This window comes from Diabrotica virgifera, chromosome 6 (genome assembly GCF_917563875.1).
Source record: "Diabrotica virgifera virgifera chromosome 6, PGI_DIABVI_V3a".
Classification (NCBI taxonomy): Eukaryota; Metazoa; Arthropoda; class Insecta; order Coleoptera; family Chrysomelidae; genus Diabrotica; species Diabrotica virgifera.
The window spans coordinates 49,166,786-49,189,661 of record NC_065448.1 but is presented as its reverse complement, the minus strand read 5'-3'; the positions used below and the strand labels follow the sequence as shown (position 1 = coordinate 49,189,661).

The 22,876-nt window shown below is 32.4% G+C and overlaps 1 protein-coding gene across 1 annotated transcript in view; it reads left to right on the top strand.

The window, feature by feature from the left end:
- Nucleotides 1-22,876, top strand: part of LOC114335571 (phosphatidylinositol 4-kinase beta) — a 488,466-nt gene that overhangs the window by 386,453 nt on the left and 79,137 nt on the right. Inside the window, exon 4 of the mRNA XM_050654137.1 lies at nt 7,852-8,260. Within this exon, the coding sequence (XP_050510094.1) occupies nt 7,852-8,260 (409 nt within the window). The remainder of the gene's footprint in view (nt 1-7,851; nt 8,261-22,876) is intronic.

The window sequence follows — 22,876 nt, the reverse complement described above, 5'->3', positions numbered from 1 at the left end:
TGGCAGTAGCATCTTAAGAAAAAATTATAGTGAAATTTGGACACCCCATAAAAATTTTATGGGGGTTTTGTTCCTTTAAACCCCCCCAAACTTTTGTGTACCTTCCAATTAAATTATCATTGTCGTACCATTAGTTAAACACAATGTTTTTAAAACTTTTTTGCCTCTTAGTACTTTTTCGAAAAGTCAGTTTTTATCGAGATATTTCGAATATTTGTCAAATCCACCACATATTTGTATATGGTTAAGTACGATTATGGAGACTTTGTAATAATATGAACATTTATTTATGATTTACATTTTTAGGGATATTTTGAACCATATTAAAAAAGAAGTCACATCTCGATAAAAGGTGCCTTTTCGAAAAAATACAAAGAGGCAAAAAAGTTTTAAAAACACTGTGTTTAACTAATGGTACTGCAGTAATATTTTAATTGGAACGTACACAAACATTTGGGGGGTTTAAAAGAACAAAACCCCCATAAAATTTTTATGTAAACATATTGAAAAATAAGCCTCAACTCGATAAAAACTGCCTTATCTAAAAAATACTAAGAGGCAAAAAAGTTTTAATAATATTGAATTTAACTAATGGTACCACAATAATAATTTAATTGAGACGTACACAAAAGTTTGGGGGGTTTAAGAGAACAAAATCCCCATACAATTTTTATGGGGTGCACAAATTTCACTATAATTTTTCTTTAAGATGTTCCTGCCATAAGAATGCCACATGTCCATTTTCAATACAAAATCTCCAATAGTTTTCAATATATTCGAAAAAATCGATTTTCATTTTGTAACTTCAAAGGGCTGTCTGTAACTTTTTTTATGTGCATATTTGTACTATTTTTAGGTAAGGTAAGTTAGGTTCATTCGAACTATTTTTGGTCCCAGAATATGTGATTTAATTTATGACCTGTATTTTTGTTACACCCTGTATTTTTGTTACACCCTGTATTTGAGTTATAAAATATACCATACAATTGCCAAAACATTAGGAATGAAAAACGCTATGATACACTACAACAAGCTCCAGGAGTGGCCGTTTCTCAGCAGTATTTGGACATTATGAAGCGCAATCCGTCGGACTTTTGTCGCGATTGGTAATATGTAGTTGATAAAACCTGGATCCATTACTATTGTACACACCAGATAACAGAATGCACGCACGGCAGTGGACTTAAGCCGGGAAAAATTGCTCCGAACCAGCCGAGAGTGACTCATTGGGTCGGAAAGGATATATGCTCACTGTATTTTGGGATTGCAAAAGTATAATTTTAGTTGTCTATCTTGAGAAAGATAAAACTATCAAGAGCCAGTATTATTGTGCATTACTGAAATATTGAAAAGAGCACTCAGTGAGAAACGGTCCCATACATAGAAGAAAAAATATTTTTTTCTATGGATGCTATACAATGTGCAACTTCTGTCACTACTGACATACATTCGAAACGAACAATTTCTCACGCAGTGAAAAAAATCGGCCATTGCAGTGAGAAATATTTTTTCTCACGGGTTCTCGTACGGTTTTCCATATACGATCGCCGTTTCCATGGTAACATGCACAATACAAACACAATAATTATTGTTGTTAAACAAAATGTGTTGAAGCAAAACTTACCAGGAATTACCCTTCAGAACTGTTCAAATATAACTGTTAATTATAATTTAAAATAAATAAAGTATATAAATATTAAGAATATTAAATACCTACATGTGTGTATATGTATTTTATTTCAATTTAGGCATATAATACACCTAAAAGCCCCTAAATTATTTAATTTCAAAGTTTGAACTCTTGACAAAAACGCATCCATAGAAAAAGTACAGTGTACAACACGTGAAAAAATTACATATTTCTCCCTCGTTTAATATGCGGCACACGTCTCGTGCTTCGGCTCGTGCCAACAAACTTCTGCGCTCGTGAGAAATATGTCTTTTTTCTCACTTGTTGTACAATATACTATTTTTTTAAAACAATGACAGTGGTAAACATTTATGAGTTAGGCTTCGAATTGCTTTCTCATCCGGCTCATTTTACTGATTTGGTTTCCTCCGATTATTATGTATTTACAAATCTGAAGGGATTGCTTGTAAATAAAAATTCACTCGAACGAAAAGATAATGACGAAACAAACGCCTTTTTTGCAGATTTCAAAATCGTATTATTTGGACGGCATAAAGGAGTTGGAAAATAGGAGACTTTAGGTCCGGCAAATAGTAGTTTATTCTTGAATAAAGTTATTCAACCAATAAACTGACATTTCTCCATTTTACTAACGTCACATAAGACTTATTTTAGTTATTTATCAAATAAATACTTACTCTTCGAATAAATTGGCAAGATAATCTCGCTATAAATATTTTTAAGAAAGAAAATTCGCCAGTTTTATTTTAAATTATCAAAATTATATTGAAACAAAATACAAAAAATATAAACGTCTAATAAATTTTATTCGACGAATAACTAACTATTCATTGATTTATTTGTTGTTGGTGAAACCGGACCTATATCGAATAAAATGAAAGAATGTTGTGATCAAACAAGTTTTTTATTTCAAGGGAGGCTACTTATTAGATTGTTTAGTGTGATGAGTGCGCTAATAACCGGCAAAATAACGCAAAAGATGGAAAACTTATACATTGTTAAATAAAAAGAGATAAAACTAGTAGAGGTGCAAATTATTGATATAAACGTATAAATTAACGTTACATTACATAGTTTCCCACCTTCAGACGTCTGTGACAGGAATATTTTATAAAGTGCTCCTGTCACAGTGACAGTTGTCATACTCCTCCGATACGTCTAAAGATGGGAAACTATGTAATGTTAATGTATACGTTTATATCGATACTTTCCACCTCTACTATAGTCCGTCCCACCTTGACTTTACAGTATAGGGAGTATATGGTCTAAGAGCTAGCAACGTTTTCGAGCAACTATTTTAAGACGGCTGATTCTTTAACATAATATTCCCTATGCATCCTAGAACACCTTACCGGCCATCTGGCTACTGAGACAGGTTGCGTTCATTACTGCGCAGCGCACATGTGCAGGTAAATATATCGAATTTAAAATTATTTTAAGACGAAAAATTTCTTTGCCATTACTTTTTAAACATTATTAGAAATATGAATTATAATTGCCAGACATTTCTGTGGTTGCTAAATACGTGCCAGACGCTATAGTCTAAATGGCTCTCAACGTTTTCGAGAAAGTATTTTAAGACAGCTGATTCTTTAATATATTATTCCCTATGAATCCTCGAACACCTTCACGGCCATCTGGCTACTGAGACAGGTTGCGTTCATTACTGCGCAGCGCACCTGTACAGGTAAATATATCGAATTTAAAATTATTTTAAGACAAAAAATTTTTTTGCCCTTACTTTTTAAACATTATTAGAAATATAAATTATAACTGCCAGGCATTTCTGTGGTTGCTAAATATGCGCCAGACGCTATTTTTTATAAATAATAATTGAAAAATTTAAATCATTTTAGTATGTCTGAAATTTTAATATTATGTTATTTACACATAAATAAATGCAAAATTAGTTTGCCAGACATTAAGTCGGTTGCAGTAATCAGCCAGATGGATTTAAAATCATTTAAAATGATATATATTTTCATCAAAACGTACGCTGGCTGTGTTAAGAAATAAGACAAACAAAAGATTCAGGTAAATATATTTGAAATTAGTTTAAGACAAAAAATTTTTTTGTCATTACTTCTCAAACAATATTAGAAACATGAATTATAATTGCCAGACATTTCTGTGGTTGCTAAATGTGCGCCAGACGCTATTTATTATAAATAATAATAGAAAAATGTAAATCATTTTAGTATGTCTGTAATTTTAATATTATATTATTAACACATAAATAAATGCAAAATTAATTTGCCAGACATTAACTCGGTTGCAGTAATTAGCCAGATGGATTTAAAATCGTTTAAAATGATATATATTTTCATCAAAACGTACGCTGGCTGTGTTAAGAAATAAGACAAACAAAAGATTCAGGTAAATATATTTGAAATTAGTTTAAGACAAAAAATTTTTTTGTCATTACTTCTCAAACATTATTAGAAACATGAATTATAATTGCCAGACATTTCTGTGGTTGCTAAATGCGCGCCAGACGCTATTTATTATAAATAATAATAGAAAAATGTAAATAATTTTAGTATGTCTGTAATTTTAATATTATATTATTAACACATAAATAAATGCAAAATTAATTTGCCAGACATTAACTCGGTTGCAGTAATCAGCCAGATGGATTTAAAATCATTTAAAATGATATATATTTTCATCAAAACGTACGCAACTTTATCGATAAGATCATTTTCTTCAAGTGTCACAATATCTTCATCTTCCAATAAATGACTATTTTTATGCCTAATAATTTTTTTCTTCTTTTTTGTTACAATCTTAATTTGCTTAAAATGTTTTAATATTTTTTCTTCAAGCTGATTATTTGTAATTACATGGACATCTGCATCAGAGTGTTAACTCTTCTTGTAATTCGTCGTTGTACGTGTCACAAAGAGAAGCTAATCATACCTATTCTGTAACTCATTTCGATGATAGAAGTCAGTAAAATCGAATAGAAGTGACCAAGTCGAATAGAAATAGTCCAAATCCGTATTCCATAACTACTTCGGAATCTCTACAATCGTAATGTGAATAGAAATCACTTCGACAGCATTTACCCTGTCGAGATGAGATTCCGATTATCGGAATTGTGGTTGACGCAAGCGCATTTTGTTTTGTTTTGACGTTTATATTTTATATATAAAAATAATTAATTACATACTACTTATTTATAATTATTTATAGTATTTGTACCTTTTTTTAGCTGCTTAATTTTTAGTCTGTGGTGTTATTTGTTTAGAGAACTATATATATTTCATTTAGACATGTTGTACGAGTATGAATAATTGGACCTAACCTTATTTATTTGCTACTTGGCGTCTGAATGTTTCCCATTCACATTGTTGCCATATTTTGTTCGTATATTTCTTGTACAATTGCAATCAATGGTATAATGCACAAGAATAGCTTGATAAATAAATATTATACCAGTATACTTGTATATTTATCAGTCAACGCTCATAGCCTGAACAAATTATAGAAAAGATGCCATTTTTGGGAAAAGTTGTTTAGCAGTTATTTCAACTGAAATCGAATCTTAAAGATTGCATATTATTAGTAATATCAATTTTAAATAATTTATTAATAATAATGAATTAATAACATCAATTTAAATATCTTTGATTTAAAAGCATTTATACTTCTTATCTTCACTTATCTTTTTTATTTATCAGTTTATCTTCTTTTTTATATCAATTTTAATTAACTTTAATTTAAAACCATTTATCCTCTTTTAAGCTTTTTGCATCCAGTATTTACACGAATATTTTATTTACTTCTCAAAACTTTGAGGATAGTATGAAGAAAGTATGAAAACATTGAGGAAATGGCAACGGTGTCATATCTCAAGTAACAAAATAGGTCACAGAACACAATTTCGCTGGTTACTGCGCGGCTGCCACCTCCTCAGAACCGCGTGAAATAGAAGTCAGAGATTCCGATTACGATATGAGTTACAGAATACCGATCCAAACACAAAAATGACGCGATAGATATCAAACATTCCGATTTTGGGTAATTACGATTCGACTTGGTCATTTCTATTCGATTTGTTAAAAGTTACAGAATAGGGCTGAATAACAGATATTTATTTTTTGCTACTACTGTTTCTTCAATTATGGACACAATTTTTTTAAAAATATTCATGTGAATATCTCTCACATTGTACCAGGAGGTACGTGTAGTATCAGAAATAATTTTTTTATATTTATTTAAATATTCCAATTCACATGAATGATGATAAAAAATTAAACTATTTAAAGCTCTACTATCATTAATTTTTTTAATAACTCCTGATTTTGTAATTTTGTTACCCACTCTGTTATTTTATCATATATCTTAACATCATTACAGGAATGTGGAATTTGTTTCTTACACTTCAATTGTTTTCTATCTTTTCCACAATAAAAACATATTCTTTTATTACCTGTGTCTGTTGACCGATGATCATCAATCGGCGGGATTTCAGGACAAAAGTTTGTTTCTTGGAAATTTGAACTGGTACATAAACTTGAAGAAGCCTCGTCATATGCCACTGTTTCACTTATACTAATTGAAGTTTTTGGTAATAATGTCTTAGAACTAGATGTATCAGAAAAACCGGTCGACGATAAATTGGAAAATTCATCACTATCTAAAACAGTGTCACTCACACTTGACAGCGAAGAACTTGATGTATGACGAAGATTTGACAAAACTGAATTAATGTCAGATATGTTACGATACTTAGCCATTAAGGCTGCTAAAGAATTGTAACATTTTTTATGGTATCCATCAGTGGTATTCACTTGGTCCGGTAACTGTACCTTATTATATTTTAAATTGTATTTCATACCCGCACTCAAAACTTCTTTACACTTTAACAGTTTTTCATCCACAAAAGTTATTATATTCTCGTTTTTTTTCTTGCAAAACACACACTGTATTTTATTTGCCATTATATTGTATCACAATTACTTTTCACTAAATAGAAACTCGACAAGAATCGTTAACAAACTGTGAATTTATTGCGACTGTGACTGGCCATCTTAATAACATGTGCGGACAACATTCACCCCCGAAATTGTCGTATCTTTTGTTTGTCTAGTTTCTACAAACAGCGATCGTTTTGCTGAAAATACACATTATTTTTATGATTTTAAATCCATCTGGCTGATGAATGCAACCGAATTAATGCCTGGCAAATTAATTTTGCATTTATTTATGTGTAAATAATATAATATTAAAATTTCAGACATACTAAAATGACTTAAATTTTTCAATTATTATTTATAAAAAATAGCGTCTGGCGCATATTTAGCAACCACAGAAATGCCTGGCAATTATAATTCATATTTCTAATAATGTTTAAAAAGTAATGGCAAACAAATTTTTCGTCTTAAAATAATTTTAAATTCGATATATTTACCTATACAGGTGTGCTGCGCAGTAATGAACGCAACATGTCTCAGTAGCCACATGGGCGGTAAGGTGTTCAAGGAAGCACAGGGAATAATATATTAAAAAACCAAGTGTCTTAAAATCACTGTTTTCCCGACGTTGCTAGCTCTTGGTCCAATAGGCAATGCAGTTCTTATGAGAGTTTTTAGCGCTTTGATGCCGATTTTATCAAAAAGAATTTGTAATCGAACATTAGAGAGAGTGAATTAAAACTGTTTTAGAAAGACAATTTACAATTTTAGGATTCGTATGAGTTTATTTGATATACTATAGTTGTTACGTATATGAATCATAAAATTGTAGATTGCCTTTATAAAACAGTTTTAATTTAATATCTCTAATGTTCGAATACAAATTCTTTTTGATAAAATCTGCATCACCTCTCTAAAAACTCATAAGGACTGCATTGCTATGTTCCGTATACTGTAAAGTCAAGGTGGGACGGAATATAGTTTCATCTCTTTTTACTTCACAATGTATTATGTTTTCCATCATTTACGTTATTTTGGTGGTTATTAGCGCGCTTATCACTGTATAGTATTTATTAGATAAAATATACTCTTTAGCAGTGATGTGCATATAAGTGGCGACATGTGATAAAAAAATAAAATGTCTAAGCTTAAAATGCTACTGACAACTCGTTAACTAATGTGTAATTCATGTCCCCTGTCTCCATTTCCATTTGTACATATACTTATTTTTGTTTAGAAATTGTTTTACAATATACTTAAACAATGTTATTTCTCTTGCAGATGTAGAAAATCCATAGATTTTTCGCTGAAGTGTGCCTGGTTATTGGATGCCTTTAGTTCAGACGCATCCGTACCAACTAAAAAGAAGCCTCACGGCATCAAACTGCGCAACCTCATCCTTTCTGATGAACTCAGGCCGAAAGACCACAAGATAATGACGACGTCTCTGAATAGCGCGTCCGGTGATAAACTGACCGTCCCACAGCACATCAAAAAAACCCACCAGAGGTCGCACAGTGACGCTTCCGCTCTATTTCCAGGTCTGAAGAAGAGCGCTCCCAACGCGACGAAACTCAGTCTGGGCGATTTGAGTTCAGGCAGAGCCTTCGACAACGGCTGTGTATGTTTTGACAGTTGTCAGAGCGTAGTCAACGATCTTAGGGGAGAAAAGACTGAATGCATTTGTTCGGTAAGTTTTCACAACTTTATTTTACAATATTTTTACACATCAATTTGAGCTTCTTAGATTAATAATAATGCTGTAATCCTGTAATAATGATAATAAGGTTAACATTATACAGGTGAGCAAAAAAAATCAGATTACTTATTTAAGAACAGGCCTGGTGTAACATAAAAGAAAACTTCTGTTGGAGTGAAAGTAAAGAGAATGATAAACAGAAGTAGAAATAGAAAAACAAAACTAGATATAGCTAATATAAGCTGTGACAAAAATGAAAATAGTAGCTTCTCGTTGGAGAAGGTGATGTAAGAAAATACTACTTTTACAGTAATATTAAGTAGTAGAGGGTAAATCAAAAGATGATGAAGAAGTGAGATAAACTAATACAGAAGTATGAATAGACATATGCAATTATGCAAACTGAATGGAGTTAGGCTAGCGATATATGCAAGAGAACGACCATTTGACACTCAAGGATGGATACGGCCAATTTGCATGCCTGTCAAAGACGGTAGCTCAAAGTAGATAGTGATGATGACTAAGAATGGAAATATTAAGATAAGAATACTGTACTGAAACCGAGGCTTAGGTACGAAGACAACATAGAAACTGATTTCAAATCTATTGGAATTAATTCATGGAGAAGAGTTGCCAGAGACAGGGGCGAATGGCGGATTGTTCTGAAGAAGGCTTTGGCTCATAAAGAGCTGTAACGCCACTGATGATGATGATGATACTGTACTGAAAATGAATAAAGATGAATAATTGCTAATGAAGAACAAATTGAATAAAAACAAACAAATCATGGACGCCAGGAAATAATCTTTGACCACTTTCCCAGGTATCTTACACTGCTGTAAAATATATTAAATCAGTAAATGTAAATATGTAGGACGAATAATAAATGATATGCAAACTAAATAAATATTTATTAAATATAACTACGAGATTTTCGATAATCTCTGAGCTAACAAAATTAATAGTATGTAACTGTAACATGACAAAAGTTGTAGTTTAACATTATACAATATAACAACAGTAATATTATATGTTACAAAATTAAATACCTCTTACTTACATATAGGCAGAGCCGTGCGGTACATATTTTCAATATGATGCAAGTCTTTAAAATGCCGCCCCTCATACAGGGTGTTTTTAAATAAGTATGACAAACTTTAATGGGCAATTCTACATATAAAAATAATGACAATTTGCTCGATAAACATAGTATGTACGCAAATGCTTCGTTTCCGAGATACGAGGTGTTGAAATTGTGATTACAAGCTGACGATTTATTTATTAGAGGTATAGTTATTGTGCATAAGGTAGTTATTGAGGTATATAAGAGGTAGTTATTGTGCATTTTTTGACATATATTTAAGAATTTTATACGCACCATTGGCGCGCATATTGGTAATGGCCTGAATTTTTTTATAGAAAAAAAAATAGTATGCCACTGAGATATTTCAAATTAAAAAAAAATTGAATTCCTTGTTTAATTTGTGACAAAGATATATCTTCCCCTTTTTTCATACGACGCGCGACGCACCGTTTTTATGCAAAAAATATCTTAACGCTTACAAAGTTATGAGTTTCTAGAAGCGAAAATCGATCAATCAAAGAATTAAGAGCATAGGCGCAAATTTGCTTGCAATGCTTTTTAAATGCATTCATTTTTTTTTCGAATCCTGAAAAAGCTATTAAATATTTTTAAAAAATTTAAACGCAGATTGAATGACTGAAAGAAAGAAACCGAGAGCCGAAAGTCCCTTAGAATAAACAAAAGTTACTTTTGAATAAGATATTTGAAATTAAAAAGTAGACTCAATTTTCTCTTTTTTTTTTCACCCCTGTAACTTGTTCAAATAAACATTATAGAGGTTTTCATGGATTTTCGGCCCTCGGTAATAATGCAATCTTTTATTCTGCGTTTAAATTTTTCAAAAATACTAATTAGTTTTCCCAGGATTCGAAAAAGATGATTGCATTTAAATTGCATTACATAGAAGCAAATTTTGCGCCTACCCACTTAACGGCAATGCATAAAGCCAGCCACTAACGATACTGCGGCGTCGATCAATTTGGTCGAATTCGACCTAATCGGCAAACATTTGGATCGTGTGCATCCAACGAAATCGTACAATTTTACCGCAAACAGATAGTCTATCTGCTTCAGTACTGCAGAATTGATATCATTGACGATTTTGTCGAACGACACCGCAGTACCGTGAGCGGCCGGAGTAAAATATAGATGAACAAATTCATTTTAAATTTAGCTCCATCTGTTAAGAGCCCGTCCACAGATTTTTCGTAATCAAATAAACGCTTTTTATCCTGGCTCGAATTTTCTTTATCAGCTGAAAATTCGGAACATATCAAAATTTTCTGCAATTTTATTAAATTTTCATTTGTCATTAGTGATATTGTCTCTCTAACTTTTCAGTTTTTCTATAGTTTCTGACAACATTTTTACACAATCTTACACTTTAATTTTTGATTTTACTAATTATGCCGCCCCCCTTGTAATGCCGCCTGATGCGACTGCCTCGCCGCATCATAGCACGACACGGCCCTGCATATAGGGCACAACTCACATGAGACTACCTTTACCAAATGATCATAGTACGCTTGCTACGTACAATTAAATTAAATACAAAATATGAACAATAATACCAAGATATAATGAACTCTAAATGAGTTAAGCAGGCACCAGCCTGACTAAGTGAAATACAACAAAATGAATTAAGCAAAATGAACGTTAAATAAATTGAAGTGAAAATAAATATACTAAACGACTTGAATTGACTGAACGATTGAAGAAAAGCCAACGAAAACAAAATATCTGGGAAACAAGCAACTAATATTACAAAGTAAATTTACACAAATAACCTAAACCAATCAAATCAATAATAAAGTACAAGAACCTATTTTTCTGGGCGTATTACCTTGTCCACAGGTAACTTACCGTTTACAAAAGTTTGGGAACTTGAATACACTAATATATAAATATGTTATATTAGTCCAGAAAGCCACTGCGCATCCGCTAGGGAAAATATTCTAATTCGGATTTTTTGCACAATCTTACTCAAAAAGGACTCCTTTTAACAAATTTGCATGTTGCCAGGACCAAAAGGTGGTCAAAAAATTTTTAAACGTTTTTTTTTGCTTTTTTCCTAAAATTATTTTTTTTGCATGGAAAAAAGTTTTTTTAGGTTTTTTCTATCATTCCAAACAGAAAAGGTCTTTGGTGACTTTTCTCTAAAAATGATAGTTTTTGACATATAAGCGATTAAAAATTGAAAAATTGCGAATTCGGCCATTTTTAACCCTCAAAAACTATGTGAAAAACTGAAAATTTGAATGTTGCCAAGGTAGGTAGATATTCTTTAAATATCGATTGATGAAATCTCGAAGAGTTTTTTGCAATACAATATTCAAAACTCCTTTGTTTTTTAATTGCTAATCAAGCGTGCGCGACACAATATTTTCCACCGACAGTATGCTGCAAATGAAAGGAATAAATTCGTTATTTCGTAAACCGGCGACTTTAAGGAAAAATCCAGGTCGATTTTTATTTTTAAGTTATGATATTGTGCATATATGGTATACTGTATACTAGTGACGTCATCCATCTGGATGTGATGACGTAATCGATGATTTTTTTAAATGAGAATAGGGGTCGTGTGGTAGCTCATTTGAAAGGTTCTTCAATTCTCTATTCAGTAATATAAACATTTATATAATTATAAACATAATTATTTATACAGGGTGTCCAAAAAATGTTTATTAAATTAAATTTTTTGACTAAAAATTAGTAGAAGGACACCCTGTATAAATAATTATGTAAATGTTTACATTATTGAATAGAAAATTGACGAACCTTTCAAATGAGCTACCACACGACCCCTATTCTCATTTAAAAAAATCATCGATTACGTCATCACGCCCAGACGGATAACGTTACTAGTATACGATATACGCCACAATATCATAACTTAAAAATAAAAATCGACCTGTTTCGGGATTTTTCCTTAAAGTCGCCGGTTTACGAAATAACGAATTTATTCCTTTCATTTGCACCATACTGTCGGTGGAAAATAGTGTCGCGCACGCTTGATTACCAATTAAAAAACAAAGGAGTTTTGAATATTGTATTGAAAAAAACTCTTCGGGATTTCATCAATCGATGTTTAAAGAATATCTACCTACCTTGGCAACATTCAAATTTTCAGTTTTTCACATAGTTCTTGAGGGTTAAAAATGGCCGATTTCGCAATTTTTCAATTTTTAATCGCTTATATGTCAAAAACTATCGTTTTTAGAGAAAAGTCACTAAAGGCCTTTTCTGTTAGGAATGATCCAAAAAACCTAAAAAAAACTTTTTTGCATGCAAAAAAAATAATTTTAGGAAAAAAACAAAAAAAAAACGTTTAAAAAATTTTTGACCACCTTTTGGTCCTGGCAACATGCAAATTTGTTAAAAGGAGTCCTTTTTGAGTAAGATTGTGCAAGAAATCCGAATTAGAATATTTTCCCTAGCGGATGCGCAGTGGCTTTCTGGACTATATAAAAAAACAAAGGTATGCTAAATCTTAAACAAAAGTAATTAATAAACATAGTGCAACAACCAAAATGTCTGTGATATCAAACGCAATAGTTACTAAAATCACCAAACTGATTGTTCCCAAACAAACCTATTCCTTCTACGACTAACCAAAAGGTTCCCAGAAAATGACCACCAGGATGGTGCCAAACCATGCTTGCTGCAAGCACATTTGAAGAAGATAGACAATGGAGCTGGAACGCCCCATATCTTGTTTCCCAAAGGATTGACTGTAGCCGGACTCAGGTGGGTGAGGGTCTATGACTTCTTATGTTCGTTTTATATTACTTTCCCAAAAGGCTAAAACAAATATTTTCCCAGTCTTAGTTTCAATGTAAAAGTGTACTAAAAAAGTCGAAGGAGAAAAAGAGAAACTAGAGAAGTGTTTTTAGGAAAAACAATAATGTAAAAAGGGTCATTAATTACACAAAAAAAATCTCTCATTATTGAATAGTCTTGACAAAATTTGACCTTGACAGACAATTTCAAATTACAGAATAGATATGACTTCTTTAAAATAATTATAGGATACTTATTAATGATGTTGGAAGACTTCAAAAGATATTTTTGACTTAATTATATCCAACAATGAAGACTATTAGAATTTTCTCTGAATGAATTATCTATAGATATTGGATGTGCAAATTGGATTATTTCCAACATTAATTTAGAAATTCATATGTTTGGTTATGTTAAAAAAATATTAGAAAAAGAATATAGAATTTTCCTGGACGGAATCTTAAATAAACCTCGATTAATCTACATAAAATCCAAATAGAAATTGATTTGAATCCAGCAATGAGAATCCAATATCTTTATAAGCGGTCAAATAAAAAACCTGACTATGCTTCTTTTCATCAGCATTTTTCAGTGCGTCACGAATGATAGGAAAAAAGGTAGTAAGTCCGTGATAATATCGTCGCCTTACTGCCAAAACCAACCAACTCCATTTTAAAAGTTTTGGGAAATCTACCTTTTAAACTTTAATTTGAAATTGAAAATCGACTGAATTTAAAAAAATTATTTAATAACTGAAAAATATTTTTGTCATATTTTTCAATTATTAAATCATTATTTAAATTCAGACGATTTTTCATTTCAAATAATGTTTAAAAGGTAGATTTCTCAAAACTTTTAAAAATGGAGTTGGTTGGTTTTGGCAGTAAGCCGACGATATACATTTTAGTGACATGACATTTTAGTTAAATCTGACAGTTGTCACTTTTATTTGCAATTTGTATTTTCTTTGATTTGTATAGTCTTGTATAGTTTGTATAAATTGTACAGATTATATTCGTAGATACATTATATAATTCGTAAATATTTTTTTTTCAATTATAGCGCCATCTATTGACAACTAGAATAAATGTTATAAATGCCACCGACGAAATGTAATCACCGACGTGCGTTTTTTCTGTCACATACAATTTAATGCGTTAGAAAGAAATCGAAAAACTGTGACGCACTGAAAGATGCTCATGAGAAAAAGTATATATAAAAAGTGAATAATTACCGGGAATAAACTCCTAGTGGACTGCCATTTTCCCTGGTTCAAGACACAGCTGGGTACTATAATATTATTTTTAAGGAGAAACTGTAGACAAAATACTTAATAATTAATTTCTGGAGATATTCTCCGCCATTTTGGGTACTGGTACTAAACTATTCCGGCTCACAAGTCAAGTGACAAGCGAAATGCGCTTCTCCGACAAGGTAAACGCAGTGGCGGCTCGTGGCCTTAGCGACAGGGTCGGCAAGATTTTTTTGTCTCCTCATATACCATCTAATTAAAAGGCTTAAATCATCATAGGAGATTTTTTTGTTTTTTTTTTGTTTGGTTTACTTGACATTCTCTCTTGTGTCATATGTTTTGACAATACGTTTTGATTATTTTGAGACAAGAGAAAAATCCCGTTTATTTGAGGCAGAAGTTAGTGGTAATAAGAGAATTTATGAACAGTTTGTTGTAGTGAATTGCAGCACTTACTATATAAAATTATACATATTTGTAACTTATCCCACTTTCCGAAAATATTTGGATCAGCATCATTTTTAAGTAACTTGTAACTAAATATATTGGAAATTTTTTGGCGAAGGTAACTTTTAAATTTTGAATTATCAAAGAGGTCAAAAATTTACAAATCTTCAAAATTCAAAAAACGAGTATCTATTTGCATAATAGCAGGTATCCAAAATTTCAAAATATACTCGTTATTCGAGATATGTATCAGGCCTTTGTCTTTTTTGGGGTGGTTCGAAAAAAATATCAAGCGAATTAAAAACGTCACTGCGTATATATTGGAAACTTCTATCATTACGAAAATCTCTGAGATTTTGCACCAGCTTTCTTATTTTATTTTTGGAATAAATAATGACAATTTGATTTTTGAACAATGATTTTGAACAACAATGAATATCAAATGGGTTTGGGCAAACACTTTTAAAAATATTTAAAAGAATATTAAAAGAGTAATCATTTAATAAAGTTCTCAAACCGATTGCTTCACGGATCGAGATATCACCGCTTTCAAAATCTTTGCCTTCGATAATAAAATAAAAAACTTCCAAAAAGCTGTTCACGAAAATCTGCTACAGTGAAAACTAACCGAGATTTAAAATTTCATCGCGTCTGACAAACTGCGTTTGCATTTTTTTCGAAACAAATTGTTCTAAAACAGTAGTCCGTTTAGGCGAGCTAAAATGGCAAGAAAAGACGATATTCTTGAATTTTTTTACACCTATCCTGCAAAACTATATTCATTATATGCGCATGACAGTGAGTAAATAAATCTTGTGGTGCAATAGTTTTAACTTTTGCCTGGAGACCATTCAATTCACCGGACATCACGGCAGCGCCGTCGTAAATTTGCCTTACCAATTTATTTTTGATATCCAAAAATTTTAATCTGTCCTTTAAAACACCAAAAATATATTCTGTCTTATTGCTTTTACTGACGTCTGTAAAATCTAAAAACCTCTCATATTACCACGTAACGCCTATCGAACAACAATAATTGATAGTTGTGAATGACATGATAATCAGAAGTTTCATCTACTTCTAGCGAAAAGCAAATGGTTTTCAGAATCTCAGATTCAATAACGTTATTCAAAATGTAACTAATTGATTATATTAGTTCATTGTGTAGTGCTTTAGACACGCCGCTAAATATCTTCGAATCAGAAAAAAAATTGGAAAATTTCAAATCGTATTTTTCCTAAACAATTTTATTAGTTCTCTATAATTACTTTGATTTAACGAATGCTCCGATTCATCATGTCCCGTAAATGATCATTCCTGACAACTTAAATAAATTACAATATCAATTAAACGACGTAAAACGGCGTGATTATTTTCACAATTTCTGTCGATGCTTCTAAATGAAACATCGGCAGATTTAAATGTGCCGTACCTGTCGCTTAATGCATACGGAGAGAAATATACGTTTGGTTGCTCTTCGATTCGACTCGTATTTCGTTGAGTTTGACGTGTAAATCGTCAAGCTCGAGATGAGCTGGGGTCGGCTTGCCGAAAACAGTCAGATGAATGGCTCGAATCATTCATTTTTTTGAAAAGTCTCTTATGCGAGAGATCACTTAACGCTCCGATTGGCCGAATCCTTTTAAAAACCATGAATAAAATTCAGTCTGTATTATCTGACCGATTTTTTTTATTTCACAGATACAAATGATATCAACTCTGATTAAATTAAATATTAAAAAATATATATCTATAAATGTGTGGGTCGGCCCTGCCGACCCTGACCGGCCCTGCCGACCCTGACCGGCCGCCACTGGGTAAACGTCAAATTCTAACAGAACACGAAATAATGTTTCTTACTAGGTGGCACTATAGTACGTTCCGTACACTGAAGTGTGACGTCACTTAAATAGTTAATTACGAGAAAATTAGAGAATTTAAGAGATTAGGTGACTAGTCTTGAGCTGGTAATGATGATCGCTACTGCCCTTCACCCGGGAGGGATAGGAAATAGGTAACTACTAGATATGGAGCATGATTTCCCTCAGTAAAGAATTTAGAATAAATCATGGCTCACGTGGGCAGAGTCGCTTCCCAGAAGTAGGCCTATTCTCTACCGGGATTGTAGAAAAGTGGTCATCCTTGATCCTCAAGTCATACTTACGTAATAACTATTTTATTAATAATTTTATAATTAAAATAATTAGAAAATATCCCCGGATTTTTCTTCCTTGTGAGAATACAAAGGTCTCTATTGCTATCCTAACGAAGTTTAAAATACGTATTTAATGTTTTTAACGACAAGATACATTTTATAGCTTTTATATTAAAGGAGAAAAATGAAAAATAAGCTAATGAGCCATGGCAAAAGTTACGGTTTAAAGGAGTAACTCACATTTGCTTTGTTCCGAAGAGATACTAATATAAGAGCGAAAAGGAAATGAAGCTTAAAGACGCTCTCAAAAGGCTTAATGGAGGAGTACAGTGTATTAATAACAGTTGAAAAGCTTTTTGAGTAGGTACTCTACGAAACGGTATATTTACTGATATTAAAAGATTTCATTACTTTGTTTACGCTGACGCTTTCGCGTCTTAAGTATTTTAAATATATAAAAGTTTTCTAAACACTCACTGAGACAAATACTTTTTATAGAAATAGTAATGATTTACCAACTTGACATTTGGTAAGATGACATGTTACGAAACAGCTAAATAATACATTGGTGGAGATACGTGGATATACTAAGTATGGTATACAGGAACTATCAGGCAACTTGAACAATTTTTATCATACATTAATTCACTCCATAGTAATATTGAATTTACAACAGTTTTCTAGTTGTAAAAATTACCAGACTTCAAAATAAACATGAGTTCTCCATATTTCATAAACCTACCCATACTGACACAACTATATACAATTCATCATCCCATCCTACACAACATAAATTAGCAAATTTCAAACTCAAACATAGAGATATTGGAACGCTTCCAGTAGAAGGTACTACGGACCATAACAAATGCACCTTGGTTTATACCTAACAGAGAAATCAAAGAAGATCTTCAAGTAGCCACAGTAAAGGAGACAGTGAGTGAATACAGCAGCCGCTATTTGGTAAAATTAGAAAACCACCCTAATAATCTTGCACTAAACCTGCTGGATAATAGTGAGCTAACATGCTTATAATTTTTTTGTTTATTGATTGCATGTAGTGAATAACCTATAATAAAAAAAAATAATAAATTAGCAGCCTACCATAGCATGCTACATAGATTGATAGAAATGAAATTACCATGTCAAAAAATAACTTCGAGATAGAACTGAACATCATTAAGCAAATAGCAGTAAACAATGGGTACAACGAACAAACAATTAACAAAATTTTAAAGCAAAAACTCCATAAGAAATCACTGAAATTGGTCCCCCACCACCACAGAAAAAAAAACAGAAAAAAAGTACATTCTATTCTATCACATTATCAGGCAAGATATCAACCAAAATAGCCAAACACATAAAAAAGAAAGGCTTTCACATAAAAAGGAAAATACCAGCTTTCAGAATCTACAATTTAAGCAAACACATTAAGAACAATAAGAGCCAAAAGACAACAAGGTTTTAGGTCGGGAAGATCATGCACCGAAGCTATATTTATAATGAGGCTGGTTCAAGAAAAATCATTAGTAGAATACAAAAAACCGGCATACTTATGTTTCGTGGACATTAAGAAGGCATTTGACAGGGTCCAATTAAAGGACGTTATCCATTTATTGTTCGCAAGAGAGGTACCTCTATAAATAATTAAAACGATCGAAAATATCTACCAGAACAACACAATAAAAGTAAAAGTAGATGAAGAACTAACTAACCCAATTGAAGCTGGCAATGGCATAAGACAGGGAGATTCCCTGAGTCCTCTATTGTTCAACCTGATCATGGAAGAAATAATAAAAAAAGTAAGAACAAAAAAAGGATACAAAATGAGAGAAAAACAACTTAAAATAATCTGCTATGCAGACGACGCAACACTGATCTCTCAAAGTGAAGATGATTTACAGCGTATGCTGCACGAATTTAATATAACCGCTAGAAAATTTAACATGTTAATTTCCCCAAAAAAGACAAAATGCATGGTTATAACAGCAGATCCAATAAGATGTAAATTGGAGCTGGAGGCTCAAATAATAGAACAAGTCATGGAGTTTAAATATCTAGGCATCACACTATCTAGCTACGGAAAGCTCGAAACAGAAGTGGAAGAACAGGTGAATAAAGCAAACAGAGCCGCAGGTTGCCTGAATGAAATATGGAGAAATAAAAACATCGGAAAGGAAGTGAAAGGCAGAATTTACAAAACAGCCATCAGACCAATAATGACATACTCTGCAGAAACACGACCTAATACAGAAAGGACAAAAAGAATGCTAGAAACAGCAGAGATGAAAACACTGCGAAAAATCGGTGGTAAGACACTCTGTGTGGGATAGAGCTAGAAGTGCAGATATACGACGGAGATGCAAGGTGGACAACATTAATAACTGGGTGAAAAACAGAAGAGTAGAATGAAACGACCACATAAGCCGAATGACAACAAATAGAGTAGTAAGGACGTCGAGAGACGGTTCCCCAATAGGAAGACGATCAGTGGGAAGACCACGAAAAAGATGGAATGACAACTTACTGGAGGCACATTGAAAAACAGAGTCATGTATACATAAAAAAAGAAGAAGAAGAGCCAAATGAAAAGCAATTACAGAGTGATGTTTACAAACAGACATGTGGTGACTGTCCTAAAACTTAGATCGGTCAAACTGACAGAGCCTTTGACAAACGGATAGCAGAACACAAAAGGGCTTTCAACAATAGAGAAACAGATTCTACATACGCACTTCACCTTCTAAATCATAATCATTCTTTAAATGAACAGTTTCAAATTCTTCATATTCAAAATAAAGGCCTTAAGCTATTTTTATTAGAATCTATGGAAATTAGTAAATTATAAAATACAGATATAATTTATTCTGAATGGCCAACTCGAGACAAACAGCTCCCCACTCCTCAACCTGTTCAGTAATAGTAAAATAAATCACTTAAGAAGGACACTCTTCCGAAACAGCTGTTGTAGTGACATTAAGTTATAATAAATTTTGTGGAATTATTGAAAATAAAAGATCTCAGTGTTTTATTGTTAGATAAATAATATGTAGATACTATCAGTTCAATTAAGAGCTTTCAAATACCAAACCAACCAACGAAGAGGAAGTTCAGTAGAAAATATTAGAAACAATTGTATAAATATACGAATTCCGCCAAAAGTTGAATGATTCCAATATTCAACGAATCCTTTGACAGAAAGAAACTTAAACAATAAAAACATTACTTCTTCTTCGTATGCAATCCAGTAATGAATGTTCGCGATAAGCGATCACGTTTGACCATTTTTCTCTATCCCTTGCAGTGTGCAGTAGGTCTCCTTTGTTTCTTAGCCCTGTCCATTGTTTGACATTACGGAGCCATGTCTTTTCTTTTTGCCCCCTCCACTTCTTCCTTCGATATTTCCTTCAATTAAGGTAAAAACATTACATTGGGGGGATTAACTACTGCTGAGTCGTAAAACTGTATCATCAATAATTTTCAGAGTATAAATTACTTTCACCTTTTTTTACTTTATTTTAATTGTATTAATATTATTAAGATTTATTAATTATTCAGGAATACGCTCGAACACTTAACCCGATTACTCACTTTCCATAGAAATCCTAAACCAATCTCAGAAATTAATTTCTCGAACACTTTGAAGCCTGACACTGTGAGTAAATATTAGCCTGACCTAATTTACTGTCTTTGATTATTGGATACGCTTCTTCGGCTATTCACGAGAACGGGACAAATCTACGTAAAGAGGTAATAAAAAACCATTCATAGTTGGAAATGGTAGCAGTCAGGGGTGGGCAAAAGCCGGCCCGCGGGCCGGATCCGGCCTTTTGCTTACTTTATCCGGCCCATTGAGAAATCTCGCAAGCGATTTTTTTAAGAGCGTAATGCATTCATTTTTTTCGAATCCTGAGAAAACTAATAAGTATTTTTAAAAAATTTAAACGCAGAATGAAATATTACATTATTACCGAGGGCCGAAAGTCCCTGAAAACTTCTATTGGGACCATGCAAATTCGGCAAAGCGACCCCTATTTCTACGCTCTGTACTTTTATTCACACTTTTAATTATATTGGCCAATTATATTAGTCCTGGTTACTGGATAATTGTCAAGGCCATAGTCCAAAAAAATAATAAGAAAAAATAAGATGCAGGTTATGTTATGCAAACGTAAACAATTGTATGTAGTAAATAAAATTAGTTATTAAAATGCAGTACTGCAAGCAAAATACAATTAATTAAATTTACCTTTATATAATAATTGCATATCATATCAATATTGTGGAGCAATATATAATTTTTCTGCTTCAATGACAGAAGGTATGAAATGTACGTCAATTTGACAATTTCAATTGAAATATGAATTATTTAAGATAGTTGCAATATTTCTCCGCTACTCGCGCACGGTCGTTTCTCGTTTCCCCTTCCACGTACTTGCACACCGCGAATAATGTTTATCTCAGACGGGAAAAAAAAAAGAGAAAATTTAGTGCGATTTTTAATTTCAAATTATGTCTTTCTTCTTTTAATGGTGGTCAAAAACTCTGTTCCTTTTCCATTCTGTGCAACACCATTTCGTTCGTAATATGATCGGTCCATGGTATTTTCATAATTCCCCTAAAAAGCCACATCTGAAAAGCTTGCAGCTTTTTCATTAAGTCAGCATTAACAATCCAATAAAGAAGAAGAGAGTGGACATAACATTTTTATTATTATCCCGGTTTTTTATAGCGTTCTCCGTCTTCCGGTTGCCAGTTTCCAGTTTCGTCCGTCGTTGCATTCGTCAGGGTGAAGGTTCCTTTCCGACATTGTCTTCTGAATACCGCCTAGCCAGGATTGTTTCGGCGTTCCTCTCTTCCTTCTTTCCCTTGGCGTCCATTTTAAAATTTGTTTTGGCAGCCTGTCGTCGTCCATTGACGTCGTACATGATCATACCAGACCAGATCAGTTGTCTCCATGATGGTTGACTTGACATAACATTTTACCATCCGATATTAGATTTGCACATTGAATCTTTGGTTACTCAGAAATTTCCTCATCTTCAAAAAGGCTGCTCTTGATTACTCTATTCTTGATCGAATTTCTGAAGTTCATTTTTTATCTGGATCCTTGTTATGGCTTAATACAGTGCGCTGGAATAAGTGTTACCCCTCCCTATTAACTTATTTATTTTTAGCACATAAGCAAAACGCTCGGACAGGTCGATTTTTAAAACAGTCTAGTATATTCTGGCATCAATGTTTCGAACTTTACGTGATCCTTCTTCAGGTGACATCTTTGATTTTTTTAAATGGGAAAGTACATCATGTGACACCTCATTTAAAAGCTTTTGAGATACTGATTACAAAAATGTATAATACTTAAATCCTTTTTGAGAGCGTAGGCGCAAAATTTCAGGTCGAATTATTTTTAAATGCATTCATTTTTTGCGGATCCTGAGAAAACTTATAAGTATTTTTGAAAAATTTAAACGCAATATGAAATATTACGGTATTACCGAGGGTTTTAAGTCCCTGGGAACTTCTTTGATGATGATTTTAATAAGTTACAGGGATGAAAAAAATAGACAATTAAGAGTGATTTTTAACTTAAAATATATAATTCTTCTTTTACTTAACTTTTTCTTTATTTTAAGGGACTTTCAGCCCTCAGTAATAATGTAATCTTTAATTCTGCGTTTAAATGTTTCAAAAATACTTATTAGTTTTCTCAGGATCCGCAAAAAATAATTCGACCGAAATTTTACGCTTGCTCTCTTAAGAAAGATTTAAGTATTATACATTTTTGTAATCAGTATCTCGAAGTCTTTTAAATGAGGTGTCACATGATGTACTTTCCCATTTAAAAAAATCAAAGTTGTGCCTGTCACCTGAAGAGGGTTCACGTAAAGT